Below are 17,402 nucleotides of genomic sequence, written 5' to 3' on the forward strand. Positions count from 1 at the left end.
AAATTATCGCAAAAAGCATACTATATAGTACGCGATTGAAATTATAGTATGGGAAAAACGAAAGGTAATATTATCAAAATGTACTATAATTATACTTCGGCTGGCAACGCTGCTTATAAGATTTCTATGGATCGAGTAAAGTATTTTGCAGGAGATGGTATGTATGGTATTTTATGAAATACAGGGTTGCCATCTATTTGCAAAGTGAAATAAATAAGAAAGAAACATTCCTACCACGCCATTGCCCACTCACCAACATCAAAAACCTCCGCTTGGGGTAAATCGCTACGCCCTCTTTTGGTTATTGTCGAAACCTAGATCGGTAACGTTATTAGAGTTGGCAGCCAGTAGCGTGAGGACTTAAATTATAAAATAAAATCTATTAGATTAATTAGGCTATATTGTATTTTAATATAGTTTTTCGCCATTTTGTGTTTTTTCCATGATAACACAGCGTTATCTTAATTTTTCTCTAATTTGACAGTAGCAGACGCTAGATCATAGGCGCTACTCATGGGGGTGGAGGAGTGGTTAGCACTTTCGCCTCGCATCAAGAGGAACCGAGTTCGATCCCAGCTTATGGCACTGTGTAAAAACTCCGAACATCTCCTTCTGCGTTGAGTTTGCAAGTTCTCTCCCCACTGGTTTGGTTTCCCCTTAAATAAAAACTTGTTGAGGTTAACTGTAATAGAGTAATGGCAGTGCTACGTCACACGACGTCACCCATGCTTTTTCCTATTCATAAAAAATTCGCGCCCACAATGGCGGCCATGGCCAAAGCTACGGAGTGCTACTATTCTATAGTTAGTGTAGGGAGCTGTTGGCTCACGTGGCATGCGGGACTTGCCACCACCCTCCTACGCTTTGTAACCCGGCCACCTGAATTAATGGCTTTAAAAGTCACTTGATGACTTGGGCCTAAGGTGGTGACTTGGGTAATAGCCTAGCTGATTATTATTAAAAAAAATAATAAAAAGAGCACCATCTAGACTTGCTTCAGTCGCGAATGGAAATAACAACCATTCTTTTTCCCGGAAGACAACAGCGTGGTCACGGTTAAAGGGGCTGGAAAGTGGGGTTTTGAAATCGTCCAGTGACGTGATATCTCCAAAAAAATCCGGACCCTGCTTTATTTTCTTTTTTCTCCGCTTGAGGAATTTGGCTCTGACGGAGATGTTTTGAAAATAGTGAGGAGCGACCCGAGAGAGACTAGTGACAGGTATTCATACGCGAACTAAGATATTCGGGCCTTCGTGGACGTGGTTTTGGTTCTGGTATTTTAATATTTATTTAATTATAATGAACGAGTTTAATTCAAATAAAAAACGGAAACGTGATGATACGAAAATATCTCTTGTTTTGCTGAATTAGATAAATGGGAAAAGGCAAAACAACTGTGGTTGAGTTCTAAGGTTTATCAAAATGCTCCAGTGAAACCAAGGTCCATAGAAATTAGCTTCTATTCATTTAGCGTTTTTTTACACACTACTACCAAAAGACCTTATCGCTCAAATGATTTTTTCGTTAAACATTTGTTGTTCACTAAACTGAATCTCATTAAAGATTAACGAAATTTTAAAACTTCCTACGAGCTCCGCTAACACTAACCAAGACCACGCTGGATTTCATCATAAAAAATCCCAAAACAGCGGTGCCTGTTTACGTCTTCGCGAACTTGAGAAAAAGTAGTTCTACACGCCAAATTTCGTTAATGACGTCACGGATGACGTTTTTCAAAACCCCACTTTCCAGCCCCTTTAACAGCGAATAGAATCGATAAGGCATAACGCGATATTTTATCAAAAAAAATCCGATAATAAAAATGGTCTAATATTTCAGCAAATATCGTTCGTCTTTTCTTTGGCCGATGATTGCGTATGATCTCTAGCTCAGCAACAGCCTCCGAGACCGATTTCGGGAGTAATTCGAGACCCTATTAAAATGCAATAGCCATCGACTAATAAACCAAAACAGTGTCATCATACGATTTAATCGCGGCGATTTATCTTAAAGGGGAAACGCCAAGATTTAGCCAATAACACAAACACCGAATTTTAGAGTGAAAAGGCAAAACCGCGTTAGAAAATATTAACCGGTTATATTACGACAGCAGTTCCCTCTTCTGATACTTTAATCTAGGAGCAACAAACACAAGGAGAACGCAGCTAGCCTTTAAACACGCTAACGAAGGGTTGTGTACGAATTTCATTGGACGAGCGTCACGAGCCTTTACGCTGAACGTTTTACGGGCGGGGGGAAGACAATTTCCGAATTTTCCCCTTCCGACGCCAGCAGGCGCTAAAGCGTCTAGCCAATGAAAAACGTACACAAGCAAATCCACGACTTTTGACGGGTTGCGTTCTCCTTGTAAGGGGTGTTGTGTTTGTTGCTAATAGCTTTAATGAACAACGACTGGGGCGCGGATTAGCTTGTATAAATTAGGGCTTGCAAAGTATTCGTCATTTTTCGATTCGACCAAATTATTTGGTCATTTTTAGGCTAAACTATTCGCACCGACAAATCGAATTCTAGTTTTTTAAAATTCTAGAATATCAAATAGTGAACTTTGAAAAACCGACTATTCTATTTAAAAAAAATTATTTGATTTTGTCGATTTTAATCCAAATTTATAAAATTATTTGCTATTTGCATGAAATTTCTACCGCCAGAGGCCACTAAATTAGGAAACCCAAATACCTAGCGCTCTTTTCTGCTAAATACCTAAAAAAAACACTATTCGCACAGCCCTAGTATAAATTTGTTTTTTTGCGTCACCGCCGAGTGGCTCTGTGGATAGAGTACAACATTAATGCGCAGATATAGTTTTACATTTTCTTACCGCTGGGGTGCTCTTAACAAGCGTTTTTTACACACAATCCTAAGGATTTGTGTGTATTAGTCTCACGTACAGTGTAGCCGTTGCCGCCGATGCCGCCAATGCCGCCGTGTCGCGCATACCTCTTCAACGGCTATAACTAGAAGAGTCAATGATATCTCGTTCGAATGTACATACATTACCATTGATAGCCTTTCATAAAGTTTTCAAATCGGAGCCCAAGAAGTTGGACATTTTCCCAATTTACTATTTTCGGTGATTTTGCTTTATGTGGTAGATATTTTCATTAAAATTAAGTCCGATAACGTTAAAAAAAATTTATTGGATAGGTTAGGATTCAGCGGACCTACAACTTCGGTTATAATAATAAGAACTTAATAATCATCAGCTAGGCTAATACCCAAGGCACCACCTTAGGCCTAAGTCATCATGCGACTTTTGAAGCCCTTATATCAGTAAATATTAAATTTAAGTATAGTTTTCAAGGTAATTTACGGGACCCCAATTTTCATGTTGTTATATTTTCGCCTAAAAATCTACACACAGTTCCTTAATTTAAGTCCGATTTTCATGAAAGTTATATTTTTGAATAGCTGTGGTTAACATATAACCTAGAATTGCAAAAACGTTCCTAACATTTAATTCTAAGTAAGGTTTTTTGGGCAGCGTATACGGACCCCCGCAATTTCCAACATTGTAAATGCGCGTGTTTATAGAGGTCTACGCGCCCGTTTCCCTCTGGCGTTTTTCAAGGCCGTTAAGAGTGGGCCGCGCTTTCAACGTATGAACAGAAGTAACAATTAAGTATGACACTGATCTACCTAGTCTTCGGCGTATGACCAGAAGTAATAAGTGTGACACTCAACGTAACAAATAAGAGTGATCAGAAGTAACAAATAAGTGTGATAAGAAGTAACTAATAAGTGTGATCAGAAGTAACAAATAAGTGTGATCAGAAGTAACAAATAAGTTTGATCAGAAGTAAATAATAAGTGTGATCAGAAGTTACAAATAAGTGTGATCAGAAGTAAATAATAAGTGTGATCAGAAGTTACAAATAAGTGTGATCAGAAGTAAATAATAAGTGTGATCATAAGTTACAAATAAGTGTGATCATAAGTAACAAGTGTGATCAGAAGTAACAAATAAGTTTGAAACTGATCGAACTAATCTTTGTCGTATAACCAGAAGAAATAAGTGTGACACTCAACGGCTGACTAGTAGTAACAAATAAGTGTGATCAGAAGTAAAAAATAGGAGTGACACTGATCGAAGGAATCTTCGATGCTTTCAAAGTATGACTAGAAGTAACAAATAAGTGTAAATATGTATATATGTGTGACCGTGGATATATATTGGTTGTGATACCGGTGTTGCAGGGTGCTGTGATTAGCTCAAACAAACTTAACACATTAGAAGGATTGTGTGTATTCTGACCGTCGTACGTCTTGTTAGTTTTAACTGAGTTAGGATATCCCTGAATAAATCGATGTATAACCTATAATTTATTTATTTTTACTTAGGAATAATGGCTATGTTAACAGAATCCGGGGGCATTCTACATACATTTTTAAGTATAACCATGGAAAAGCTAAAATTAATTTTTAAGTATAACCATGGAAAAGCTAAAATTAATTTTTAAGTATAACCATGAAAAAGCTAAAATTAATTTTTAAGTATAACCATGGAAAAGCTAAAATTAATTTTTAAGTATACCCATGGAAAAGCTAAAATTCATTTTTAAGTATACCCATGGAAAAGCTAAAATTAATTTTTAAGTATAACCATGGAAAAGCTAAAACTAATTTTTAAGTATACCCATGGAAAAGCTAAAATTAATTTTTAAGTATAACCATGGAAAAGCTAAAATTAATTTTTAAGTATAACCATGAAAAAGTTAAAATTAGTTTTCAGTATACCTATAGAAAAGCTAAAATTAATTTTTAAGTATAACCATGGAAAAGCTAAAATTAATTTTTAAGTATAACCATGGAAAAGCTAAAATTAATTTTTAAGTATACCCATGGAAAAGCTAAAATTAATTTTTAAGTATACCCATGGAAAAGCTAAAATTAATTTTTAAGTATAACCATGGAAAAGCTAAAATTAATTTTTAAGTAAAACCATGGAAAAGCTAAAATTAATTTTCAAGTATAGTCATGGAAAAGCTAAAATTAATTTTTAAGTATAACTATGGAAAAGCTAAAATTAATTTTTAAGTATAACCATGAAAAAGCTAAAATTAATTTTTAAGTATAACCATGGAAAAGCTAAAATTAATTTTTAAGTATACCCATGGAAAAGCTAAAATTAATTTTTAAGTATAACCATGGAAAAGCTAAAATTAATTTTTAAGTATAACCATGGAAAAGCTAAAATTATTTTTTAAGTATAACCATGGAAAAGCTAAAATTAATTTTTAAGTATAACCATGGAAAAGCTAAAATTAATTTTTAAGTATAACCATGGAAAAGCTAAAATTAATTTTTAAGGATAACCATGGAAAACCTAAAATTAATTTTTAAGTATACCCATGGAAAAGCTAAAATTAATTTTTAAGTATAACCATGGAAAAGCTAAAATTAATTTTTAAGTATAACCATGGAAAAGCATAAAATTAATTTTTAAGTATAACCATGGAAAAGCTAAAATTAATTTTTAAGTATACCCATGGAAAAGCTAAAATTAATTTTTAAGTATAACCATGGAAAAGCTAAAATTAATTTTGAAGTATACCCATGGAAAAGCTAAAATAAATTTTTAAGTATAACCATGGAAAAGCATAAAATTAATTTTTAAGTATAACCATGGAAAAGCTAAAATTAATTTTTAAGTATACCCATGGAAAAGCTAAAATTAATTTTTAAGTATAACCATGGAAAAGCTAAAATTAATTTTTAAGTATAACCATGAAAAAGCTAAAATTAGTTTTTAAGTATACCCATGGAAAAGCTAAAATTAATTTTTAAGTATAACCATGGAAAAGCTAAAATTAATTTTTAAGTATAACCATGGAAAAGCTAAAATTAATTTTTAAGTATAACCATGGAAAAGCTAAAATTAATTTTTAAGTATAACCATGGAAAAGCTAAAATTATTTTTTAAGTATAACCATGGAAAAGCATAAAATTAGTTTTTAAGTATAACCATGGAAAAGCTAAAATTAATTTTTAAGTATACCCATGGAAAAGCTAAAATTAATTTTTAAGTATAACCATGGAAAAGCTAAAATTAATTTTTAAGTATAACCATGGAAAAGCTAAAATTATTTTTTAAGTATAACCATGGAAAAGCATAAAATTAATTTTTAAGTATAACCATGGAAAGGCAAATTTTTTAAAATTAATGTTTAAGTATAACCATGGAAAAGCATAAAATTAATTTTTAAGTATAACCATAGCAAAGCCAAAATTAAATCTCGTAGTAGTACATTATACTACGAGGCTCTGGATCTTTCGAGATCCTCCCCATCAAAATAAAGAATGCTTAAGACTCTTGAACGTAAGTGGTGTTTTGTCTGAAACTCGGCTTCCATCCTGTAGTTCTCTCTATGGCATGCAGATGGCGAGAAATACGTTTGAGTCCCTATTAGGGCAGTGGTGGATCATGGAGAATAGTGCACGACAGACGCAAACGTGTCGCTATCACTAGATTAATTGCGAAACCATTAATTTGCAAATGTAGCGTGTAGTCTTAGACATAAGGCGATGAGTTGGTTAACGTTCGGTATATTTTGGGCCATGACCAGTTTATTTATTTGAGTAGCTGATTTACCAATACGCTGAGTGGGGGTAAGAAGCACCAAAAATGGCGTTGGTAAAACCAAAGATAATTTAAACTAGTACCCTAGATTCGAAATCACTCTCTCGCGCGTTGCCGATAGTGTTTACCCACTTCCCGCCGGAACTCAGAAAAAATTCGCTCCATGGTTTGCGCCTTACCGCAACCGAATGGATGGAGCCCGATTTTTCTGAGGACACGTGCCGGAAAAGGGTAGACACTTCGTAACAAAACCGTCAATGGGAAAGCTCTCAGTATTCGAATCTAGGGTACGAGTTTAAATTATCTTTGGTAAAACTAACGACGTAAGTGACAGAATCTACTCAAACTTATAGATCGTGGTAGATTTCCTCCCTTACACATTATGATTTTTCATTACATAACTTTCAGTCGTTAACTCTTTTCGATCCGTTTAGATTCCTACCCTTAAATATTGTATTTTCTGTCGTTACTTCTTACCGAAAGAAGTAGATTCCTACTCTTACACATAGATTTTTCATTATTTAATTTTCGGTCGTTAACTCTTACCGATCGAAGTACATCCCTACTCTTACACATTTTGATTCTTCGTTATATAATTTTCAGTCGTTAAATCTTTGCGATCGGATTAGATTCTTACCCTTACAAATTTGATTTTTTCATTACATAATTTTCTGTTATTAACTATTAAATATACGAGTGAACATCCTCCTCTTAAAGTTTTCGATATTAAATTATATAGCATTATTGAAAATTGCGTAATATACTTACATCAGAATTGCTCATGTGCGCCGCTTGTCCGTTCATTTCGAGGTTCATTATTTATTTTTACCTTCTTGACTTGAAGCTCCTTCGGAATTAAAAAATTATGCAATAGTATATCTTCAGAAAACGGCGCTGCTAGTACTAGAAATTTTGAATGGAGATAACGAAATTTCGAATCGCTGATCTAGCTAGCCCTCGATTGAATTGATACACTTAATTTGGGCCTCGAGCTTAACTTTCAAAGAACGAACTTCTTTAGTTCTTCACGACACTCTCTTGCAAGGGCGATTGAAAATTGTCTAGCCGCTCCAGGCACAAAAACTTAAAATCTAGACGCTTGTAACTATAGGAAATCTTTCACAGATAATAGTTAACTGATGTGGTATTACAGTGAGTAGATCGTCAACCTATTAGTGACGCAGTCGATGCTCTTTGACGTTAATGTTAGTAGAGAAAAGGGGGTTTAATCGAAGATAATACAATACGAAATCAGTGGCACCATCCTTCGATATAGCCAGGGCTTCTTAACTAAAGAAGGTTGTATTTCGGACGCTTTCGGAGTGCTCATAACTCCGACTAGTTTTAGAAAAAATTATCCTTTTTTATACTTATTGCACGGGAGCAAGTAACCTACTTAATATTTTTGTTAATTATATTGAGTAAAGATAGCCATAATGTGTAATAAATAGTTACTGTTAATATGTATTTATTATCTAAATAATAACAAATGTTGTTAGAATATTTTCATAATTTCTCGACCCCACAATGGTTTCCTAATTGACGCGAGCTTCCATTTATCCGCAATAGTGGGCGTCCTTCACCCAGGCGCAGGGTAAAAGTGGGACACACGATTCTATAACTAGTATAGCGCCTCAATCCAACCTCCTAAAAGTAAAATAACCATGATATAGCCAATGGCAATTTCACCCCTCAAAAAAAGTGGGAGTGAAAAAACATGTTTTCGATTTTGGTACATGTACGTGTTTGTAATACGTAAGTACCCGATAATCTATATAACAGTTGATTAATCGTCTTATAAGATTCCACTATTGCTGGGTTCACTAAAAAGGTCTACTAAGATAATGTATTACAAGCTAAAATAAAAGGAAGCATTTTAAGGGAGTATTCTTATAGCGAACTTTCCTCTGAATTAATTATCGTTTTTAGGTTAGATAAAGCCACCTAGTGGTCAACGCGAGAAGTTCATAAACTGCCGGATTTTCCGATTAAAGCACAAAGTGGCTGCTTAGCAGATTATGAACTTCACGCGTTTTCCACAGGGTAGCTCCATGTAACCTGAAAAAGGCTAATTATTTAAATTGATTTTTCAGTAAGATGACTAGAAGGGCACATGATTCACAAAATAAATTAATAAAAATGTTCATACGCCATTGCGTTTTTTTTTTCAATTAAATGTAGTATAACCCAAGCAGCGAAGATCAAGCTTCCGTCATTGGTCACTCGTGGCGCGACCGTAGAAAATCTGTTGCGGGCGTACACCAGAGCATTGAGTTGAGAATAATAAAGAGCCCCAAACCGGATTTTCTCCATAGGCTTTAAGCTTACCATTATTGGCAACGGGACTAAAAATCAAGGAACGTTATCAAAATATGCCTGACAATATTAAGCAGCCTTTAACAGAGCGCTAATTTCTCGTGGACTTGCAGTCTGGCGCGAGACGAGAATGCATTGTAGAAGGTAAAAACTGGGAACAACTCCTTCTGCGTTGAGTAAGCAAGTTCTCTCCCCACTGGTTTAAGGGGTTTTCCCGCGAGTTCTTCGGTTTCCCCTTCCATAAAAACTTGTTGAGGTTAACGGTAATAGTTAGTGTAGGGAGCTATTGGCTCGATCGCGTGGCATGCAGGGCTTGCCACCACCCTCCTACGCATTGTAACCGGGCCACCTGTTTAAAGGCTTCAAAAGTCGCTTGATGACTTAGGCCTAAGGTGGTACCTTGGGTATTAGCTGATTATTAAAGATTTTGATGAAATGTTTCCAAAGGTTATTCATATGTCGAAAGTTAAGTTAGACACGTAGTTAGCAAAATTGATAAACAATGGTTTAAAGCTAAAGATAATCAGTGTTTTGAATTACTTGACTACATAATCTTACATTACTTTGTGAGATTTTCTATATTTACTGGAATAGAGTAGATAGATATGCCCTAAAAGTGAAACAGTAAGCTAGCTGCGATGTTGACAGATTGTTATGTTCCTGTTTAACTTTAGTTTAATTACAAAAAATATTATAAAATTTAAAACGATTTACTTGGGTTATTTATGTTCTTTAACTTGCAAAGTAGTCTTTCAATAAAATCCTTTTTAAAATTTACTTTGGTAGTGTTTTCAAAACAATTCGTAAATTTTAAAATTTGCGCGTCTTTTAGGCTATTAACTATATTATTACTCAGTATCGCGTCCACTTATCTCATAATTTGTCTGTGGAAAATAAATGTTTTATTCTCTGCCATGGAGGCGCTAGCGTACAGTAGGGAAAAAACCGGGGTAGACACTGTACAGCTAGACTTTAAACACGCTAACGCAGTGTTGCGTACAAATTTCATTGGGCGAACCTTTACGGTTAACGTTTTACGGAAAGGGAAAGACAATTTCCGAATTTTCCCCTTGCGACGGCAGCAGGCGCTAAAGCGTCTAGCCGATAAAAAATGTACCCAAGAATATGCACGACTTTTGACGGGTTGCGTTCTCCTTGCGTGGGATGCTGTGTTTGTTTGCTCCTAGCTGTACGGATTTATACCATTGGCGAAGCATAGAGTTTCATAACTCCCTTAGCGCAGCTAATATAGGATCTCTCTATACTTTGCTTCAGGGATTGATCTAAATGAGTCTCTAAACAGCGTAGATTTTTCTCTATCTGACTTTGGAGTAACTTATAGCTCTGTTCGCCGTTACCTTCGCCGTTTACCTATTCACAAGTCTCCGGGCCCTGAAAACCTTCATCCACGTCTATTACGCGAAGGCGCATGCATCAAAGCTTCTCCCCTCATGGAAATATATCGCCAATCACTCCAATCTGGTAGGCTACCAGCCATATGGAAACAGGCCAATGTTACCGCTCTCCGTAAATCCCCCACTTCCTCCTCAGTTGACACTTTTCGGGGTATAAGTTTGCCGTGTATTCCTTGTAAACAGTTAAAGACACACGTTAGAGATTCTCTTGTTTCTTTTTTATCTTCTCGGGGTTTTTTTTCTCCGAACCAGCATGGGTTTCTTCGGCGACGTTCGTACTTTACGAATCTTTTAGCCACTTTAGATCTCGTCACTAAATCCTTAGAGCATGGTGAATCTGTAGACCTGATATATCTCGATCTGCGTAAAGCCTTCGATACCGTTCCTGATTCCCTCCTTATCCGTAAATTAGAATTACGCGAAGTCCCCCCTTTGCTAGTTAACTGGATATCTAATTTTCTTAACGAGATAGTTCAACGCGTGACATTAGGGGATGTCGTTTCCTCCTGGTGTCCCGTTAATAGTGGTGTTCCTCAGGGTTCGGTGTTAGGACCTACATTGTTCGTCATATATATCAATGATCTCCAGTTAGCTATTCGGGAGTCCTTTATTAGGCTGTTCGCTGATGACTCCAAACTTGAGCGCAAAATCAAATTACCCCAAGATTGTCTATTGTTGCAAAGTGACTTAAACGCTTTGGACTCCTGGGCCTCAACAAATGGGATGAGTTTTAACCCTGATAAATCCACGGTCCTCCATTGTGGTCCTAAAAATCCCCTTTTCCAGTACCGGTTGGGTGGTCGGGTCATCAAGGATAGTGAAATTGTTCGTGACCTTGGCGTCATGTTGGATGGAAAAATGTTGGGCACCACTCACAGTCGGGTGGCTTCTGCCCGCGGCCTACATGCCCTGTATGTTTTAAAACGTTCGTTTTCCCATTTCTCTATCGGGTCCTTTAAGGTGTTATATCAATCTTATGTCCGTCCACATCTCGATTATTGTTCGAGTATTTGGTACCCTCACCTGGTAAAGGATATTGAGAGGCTTGAGAGAGTGCAACGTAAGGCCACGAATATGGTCTCTGGCCTTCGTTCTCTGTCTTACCCTGAACGTCTTGCACGCCTTGGTCTATGTCCCTTTCGAATAGGCGTCTGAGAAATGATTTGATTGAGGCCTTCAAACTAATTTATGAGTTGTATTACGTCCCGGCCACCTCCTTCTTTACCATTCGCTGGACTGGTAGGAAAGCTCCTACGATATGTAAGGAGCGTAATGCTTGTACCTCGCGCCGTGTTTTCTTCACACAGCGTGTAGTAAACTCATGGAATGCCCTCCCTTCCCTAATTAAGATTAAATCCTCTAGTCGGCTTGACAAGTTTTACGGGCGGTAAATATCTATCATGTATATAGTTGTATAACTAGACAAAGAAAAATAATTATTTATATTTTACTTTTCCTAACAGTTCCTTTTGCATTATCCATCGCCATTCCTTTGTCATTGCTGTTATTTCGTTCTTATTTTTGTGTAACTTTCAAGGTATTTTATATTATGTCCATTCCCTACTAAAGCAGGGCGTAACTTTCAAGGTATTTTATATTATGTCCATTCCCTACTAAAGCAGGGCGCAATAAGTGTAAACTTTATTTTCCTGTTTAATAAACTTTATTATTATACACCTCGCAGCAGGGTGAAAAACTCGAATTTTCTACTAAATTCTAGACTGTCGCGCTACGAGTGAGTTTTGACGGCAGCTTGACCTTGCCTTTTAATGTTACACTCCCTTTAAACGATTAAGTTGAAGTTAAATCCGACTAATATTACTAGTTGAAGGAGAATATAATATTTAATTATTTGTAACGCCTTTTACATTCTAATTAACCTTTAAAGTTTACGAAGAGTTTTTCCTTCTAAATTATTTGGTCTTGATTCCAAATATAGCAGCTGTTCTACCCATAGAAATCTCATGGGTAACTAGAATGCTGCCGCCTACGGCCGAGCTTGTCGCCAGTTCGTTTTGAACCTTCAGCCAATGAGAGGCCGTAGAGTGGTTCCGCCAAGGAGGATAATAATCCTCCTTGGTTCCGCTACTATCGCGGGAGCTAGGTGACGTCATTATCTCTGGTGACATTAAATTCTTGGCAGACCAAATAGGGGCGCTGAAGAAATCTTGTTATACCCATAGCGAATTCGGACAACACAAAAACATCTAAAAATAAAATTTACCCGTTTGAAATTTGAATAATGGCATTGTTACACACTTTATTTTGGCGCGAGAAAGTCTTTTTAAAAGTTAGTTTTAGTGACTGAGAGGGAAGAACGTAGCCCCGTTTTGATTATAGGTATTAGGTAGAGGCTTGCGCCGCCGCTAAACGCCGCCGCCGCCGATAATTTTAAACGCGCCGATCGCGCCGCCGCCGATTGCTCTAAAATCGGCGCACGCCGCCGCCGCCGATTGCTCTAAAATCGGCGCATGCCGCCGCCGCCGATACAAAGAACGGCACGCCGCCGTTTCTTTTTTTCTTTATACTCTTTTTTTTGGTATATTAAGCTTGGTTTTCATTTACGCGAAAATAACTATATTTGAACACGACGTCGAACGTCCAATTTTGGTTTTCGGATTTCGGTCGACGCAGAGTAATAGAATTTTCACTTAGCGTCCATAGATTCCATCATTGCTATTTTGGCTATAGAGAGAGTCACTAATATAACCAAGGCTTATCCACATTTTAATTATCTTTAAATTTAAATGTTGCTTGGTTTATCGATATCTTTTCTAAAATCGCAATATAATAATCAGTGGCGGACTGGGTCTAATATTTTTTGGCTGCTAGGTGACTAATTGCCCCAGCTTTAACACCTATAACGCTACCATGTTTACGGAGGCCCACTTCATGAACGGTCCATGGGATCCACGCCATCGGGCAGGTTACCTCTATGGCCAATCCGAGACTTATAATAATTTTTTACTTTAAATTCAATTAATGAAGCATTTGATATGCTGCATTTTAGACGTCCAATACGTTTATAAAATCACATCATGATACCATAAATTATATTTAAATGGAAAATAACATATCAAATAGCAATATGTTAATGAATTAATTTAATAAATAAAAATCTTTGATATTAAATGAGTCTATCAAACCATGGACACCGTATTTCTTACAGTGTCCATGATCAAACACAGGGGCGTACCGAAGAGGGTCGGTTGGGGGGGGGAGCTGGGGGTTTTGCCAACCCTATTTGAAGGGTTTCTCAGAGATTTTTACAAGGGGAGGGGGGAGGTGCTGATGAAGGGTTCAAGGAGTTTTTTTTCAAGGGGGGGGGGGAGGTGCTGACGGAGGTCCTCGCCGTTTTGCCAAGTGGGCCTCGATTTGCCAACTTTCCAAATTATTGGGGGGGAGCTCCCCCCTTGTCCCCCCCCAAGGGTACGCCTCAAACAGGCTACTTCAATTGGTATCCAAGCGGTTTCACCCAGAACATAAACGAAATGCTAGGTTTGGCACCCCCCCCCCCTTCGCTCCTCCGGTTCCAGTGGGCGCCCACTCGGAAATTGCTCCCGGGCGAAAGTCAGCTTAATCCGGCCCTGTTGGCAGAACCACTCTTTGAGCTCTGATTGGCTGAGATCTGGCTATCGTCTGCCACGGCGTTTGGTCCATTTGCCAGTTACACGGCAGCATTCTAGTTACCTATGAGATTTCTATGGTTAAAAGAAAAACAGTTTAATGGTTTCACCCAGAAATAATATTAAAAGGCAACTCAAGTGGCCATGTAGGGGGGCGCTTGATTTGGAGCTATATGTTTTCTTCTACAAGGATTTTATACCGTTCGAAAACCTTATTCTCCTTGGTGGCCACGCGGTGCAATTTATCTCTCATTCGCGCTAGATTCGCGAATTTTTCGATTTTCTTAGATGAGCTCACCACCAACGAACCCAGGATTAAAGGCTTAACTTAATTTATTTATTATGGAGAAATGAACTGAGTTAGTTTCCGAGAGTTTGACGTTGACATTTTCGATTTAACAATGTTTTGGTAAAAATTATCAATTAATTGAATATTTTCAATGATGGAGGTTGAAACATTACGCCTTTGACGCGATAATTGTCTGCCGCTAGCTTTACACACTTGGCCCTATATCCCGTCTCCCTTAACAATTTCCCAATCATTATACCCCGACATAATATGTTTTATTACATTTTTTTTGTATAAAGGATCCGATTTGTCGGTTAACTCGAAAACTTCATTTTCCTCGGCCATTTTCGCGACTAAAGAGTACATGGATTTAGCTATAGGCTTTGTGCGTAGTTTACATTTTGGTCATAATTAACGCCGCCTACCGACCGAGTTTTAAATCTTATATATGAAAGCTGTCTGCTCGTTCAAAATTATCTCTGCGCAACAGCTGAAAGTAAAGTTCAAACAAGGATCCTATATGTTAGAAGGATAGGTAGCCCTCCGGCCAGCCCGTATTTTCAAAACGCCGTCAGCGCCGTCGATATTAAGAGAACCTCTAAACGTACGGGGACGTCTTGTTTCTATTATTTCAAGGACAAATTTTGGCGGTGCTTCCTCCATGTTTTGTCCTTGACTGAATTTAAAGACGGATTCTCTATGGCGCATGACCCACAGACGGCGCTGCCATTTTTCGTCACTTGCCTCATATCCTTCTAACATATAGGATCCTTGGTTCAACCACAGACCTCTAACACCTAGGTGTTAGGTTATAGAAACGTAGAAATTCAAAAGTCGTCTGCTGTATATTCACATAATTTACGGTTGTTAAGGCATGGCGTTATATTTCCTAAGCTCGAAGCCTATCGCCTAAGAACCGCGAGAGGCTGATACCAAGAACGCATAGAGGTACTAAGAACTATGAAAAACTTAAATGGTGGCGCCATGAAGTTATACTTTTCCCATGGCTTAAGCCTAACTTGGGCCTTAGTGTAATGGATTTTTACATGGAGAGAGAGAACCGTCGACTGCTGAGACTGCTTCTGAAAGTATAACAAGGCAGCATGGGCGAATGTTAAGGTTCCAAGTTCTTAGTACCTCTATATCAGTGGTGTAGTCCTAAAATAAAAAGAACCGGGGCGCTACCTGGATACGGCCAACTTTGATTTCGCGCGTAACTGAAGTTGGCTGTACCGGCTGCTATAAATGTACCTCCAACTTCGATTTTTAGCGGGATCGAAGCTGGCTGTACCTAGGTAACGATTTGAAATTGTTATGGTATTTTCCTGCGGGCAAAATTTATCATAAATTCCCACACCCTTTATTCGAGAAAAATGATTTACGAAATAGAAGCAAGGCGCGCCCTGGAAAGTTGAAAAAAAGAGGCAGGGCGCGCCCTGGAAAAATGGAAAAACCAAGGTGGGGCGGGGCCCTGCCTTTGAAAAAAGCACCGGGGCGACGCCCTGCCCCGCCCTGGCCCGACTACACCACTGCTCTATATGCGTTCTTGCTGATACCAAATAAATGCGGCAAATATGGTTCTGCTTTTTTTTACAGAGGGAAAGGCTACGGCAGATAGCGCATGCGCAGTCGTTCTTTTTATCTATAAGATAATTTACCCCTCTGCATGCAGTGCATGGCCACTTGCGTTGCCGGGCCCTTAATTTCGTAATATCATTAATATATCTAGCTATGAATATACAATAGCAATAGCCTCTCTAACCTCCCGCTAAAATTTGGGTTGGGCTTATCTAGTCACGTGATCAATAATGTCTGCTCCAACCGAGTGAGGAGCATGCCGTCATTTCCTTCAGTCTCCTGATTGGCTGAAAACGCGTCACTGGTCTCGAAAGTTGCCACCCAAATCAAATCGACATGATAGAAGGGCTATATCGTAGGGTTGGATATTCATAGCTAGATATATTCATGGTAATATGATTTCCCTCCAAAGTCCAAATATACTGTTTTACAACCTTTTCTTTCATTAGCGGCGTGGACCTGTGGTACGTTAAACTTATGGCTTATTCAATTTTAAAGGGCCACAAAAGCGTTAAAATTTCACTAATTTCCCGCGCTAGTCTCCTGACATAGGGCTAGAAAAATGCCAAATGATGATTAGTCGAATTAACGGGTCGGATTGCGCAAATTTATCTACAATTCGGACTGAAGTTTTTGAATTATTATGGGAACGTTATGCCTCATTTTCTCTTTTTGTGCGTAGTCCATTAACTCCATTTTCCACACACCTCTTATGTAATGGCGTTTTTCTTTGGGTTGCTCCGAAACCGCTCCTTTAGAGAGCGGACGAGAGTACTTTTCCAATGATAAACGTAATGTTTTTCGGATCAGTATTTTTGGCGCGCTTTTCCCAATGAGAAACAATTGTTTCTCCAACTTTCTTGTATAGAATTCAGACGCGTTTTATTAGGCCTAGAACGCTGTAAAAATGAGTCAAAAAGTGATTTTCGGCAGAAATAGCACTACGGACACCTGAAGCTTCAAATTCCGCGACGAGGGAATAACACATTTCACGGGTTAATCGAAAATTAACCCTAAACTATAATTTTTTCTTATTAGTCTACAGTCTACATTTACATTACAATATAGTAGAGGTAGTAATAAATTTATGTACTTCTTCATTTGAAAATCTATGCACTACATTTTTAATAAATCCCTCAATTTTCGGATGTTCCGCTTTATCCTTAAAAATATGTTCAAAAAAATCTTCCTCCTCTGAACTTGATGAAGATTCTAATAATAACAAAATAATTCGTAAATCTTCTTCTCTGACCGCCGCCATTTTCCACAAAACTTGCTCCGAATCCGTTGATCCGTCACTTATCTCGGATCAACAGAGATCAAGAAATCAGCCACTCTCTCGCGGAGCAACGTCCCAATGGTAAACATGAATCTCTGCGGGATCACGCAAGGACCTTCGGAGCACTCCGGGAGCAGAGAGAGCAGCCCAAAGAAAAACGCCATAAGTCATAGCCAAATTTATTTATTTTGGCCGTGATCGTGACTCATGACATTGTGTTAGAACTCTACCTGAGAACAAAAGTCAAGCAAGTCTAAAAACCCTATTTGAGAAAACAGATAAAATCTTTGAATTAATGTGC

General features: G+C 37.9%; 1 protein-coding gene across 1 annotated transcript in view; it reads right to left on the reverse strand.

Moving 5' to 3' along the window:
* The window catches only part of Hn (phenylalanine hydroxylase), a 47,984-nt gene extending 40,328 nt beyond the window's left edge, over window positions 1–7,656 (reverse strand). The window contains exon 1 of the mRNA XM_090165602.1: window positions 7,367–7,656. Within this exon, the coding sequence (XP_090021728.1) occupies window positions 7,367–7,414 (48 nt within the window). The 5' untranslated portion in view covers window positions 7,415–7,656. The remainder of the gene's footprint in view (window positions 1–7,366) is intronic.
* Between the last annotated feature and the right edge of the window lie 9,746 nt (window positions 7,657–17,402).

This window comes from Leiobunum rupestre, chromosome 2 (assembly GCF_980474605.1).
Source record: "Leiobunum rupestre chromosome 2, qqLeiRupe1.1.hap1, whole genome shotgun sequence".
NCBI classification, from domain to species: domain Eukaryota; kingdom Metazoa; phylum Arthropoda; class Arachnida; order Opiliones; family Sclerosomatidae; genus Leiobunum; species Leiobunum rupestre.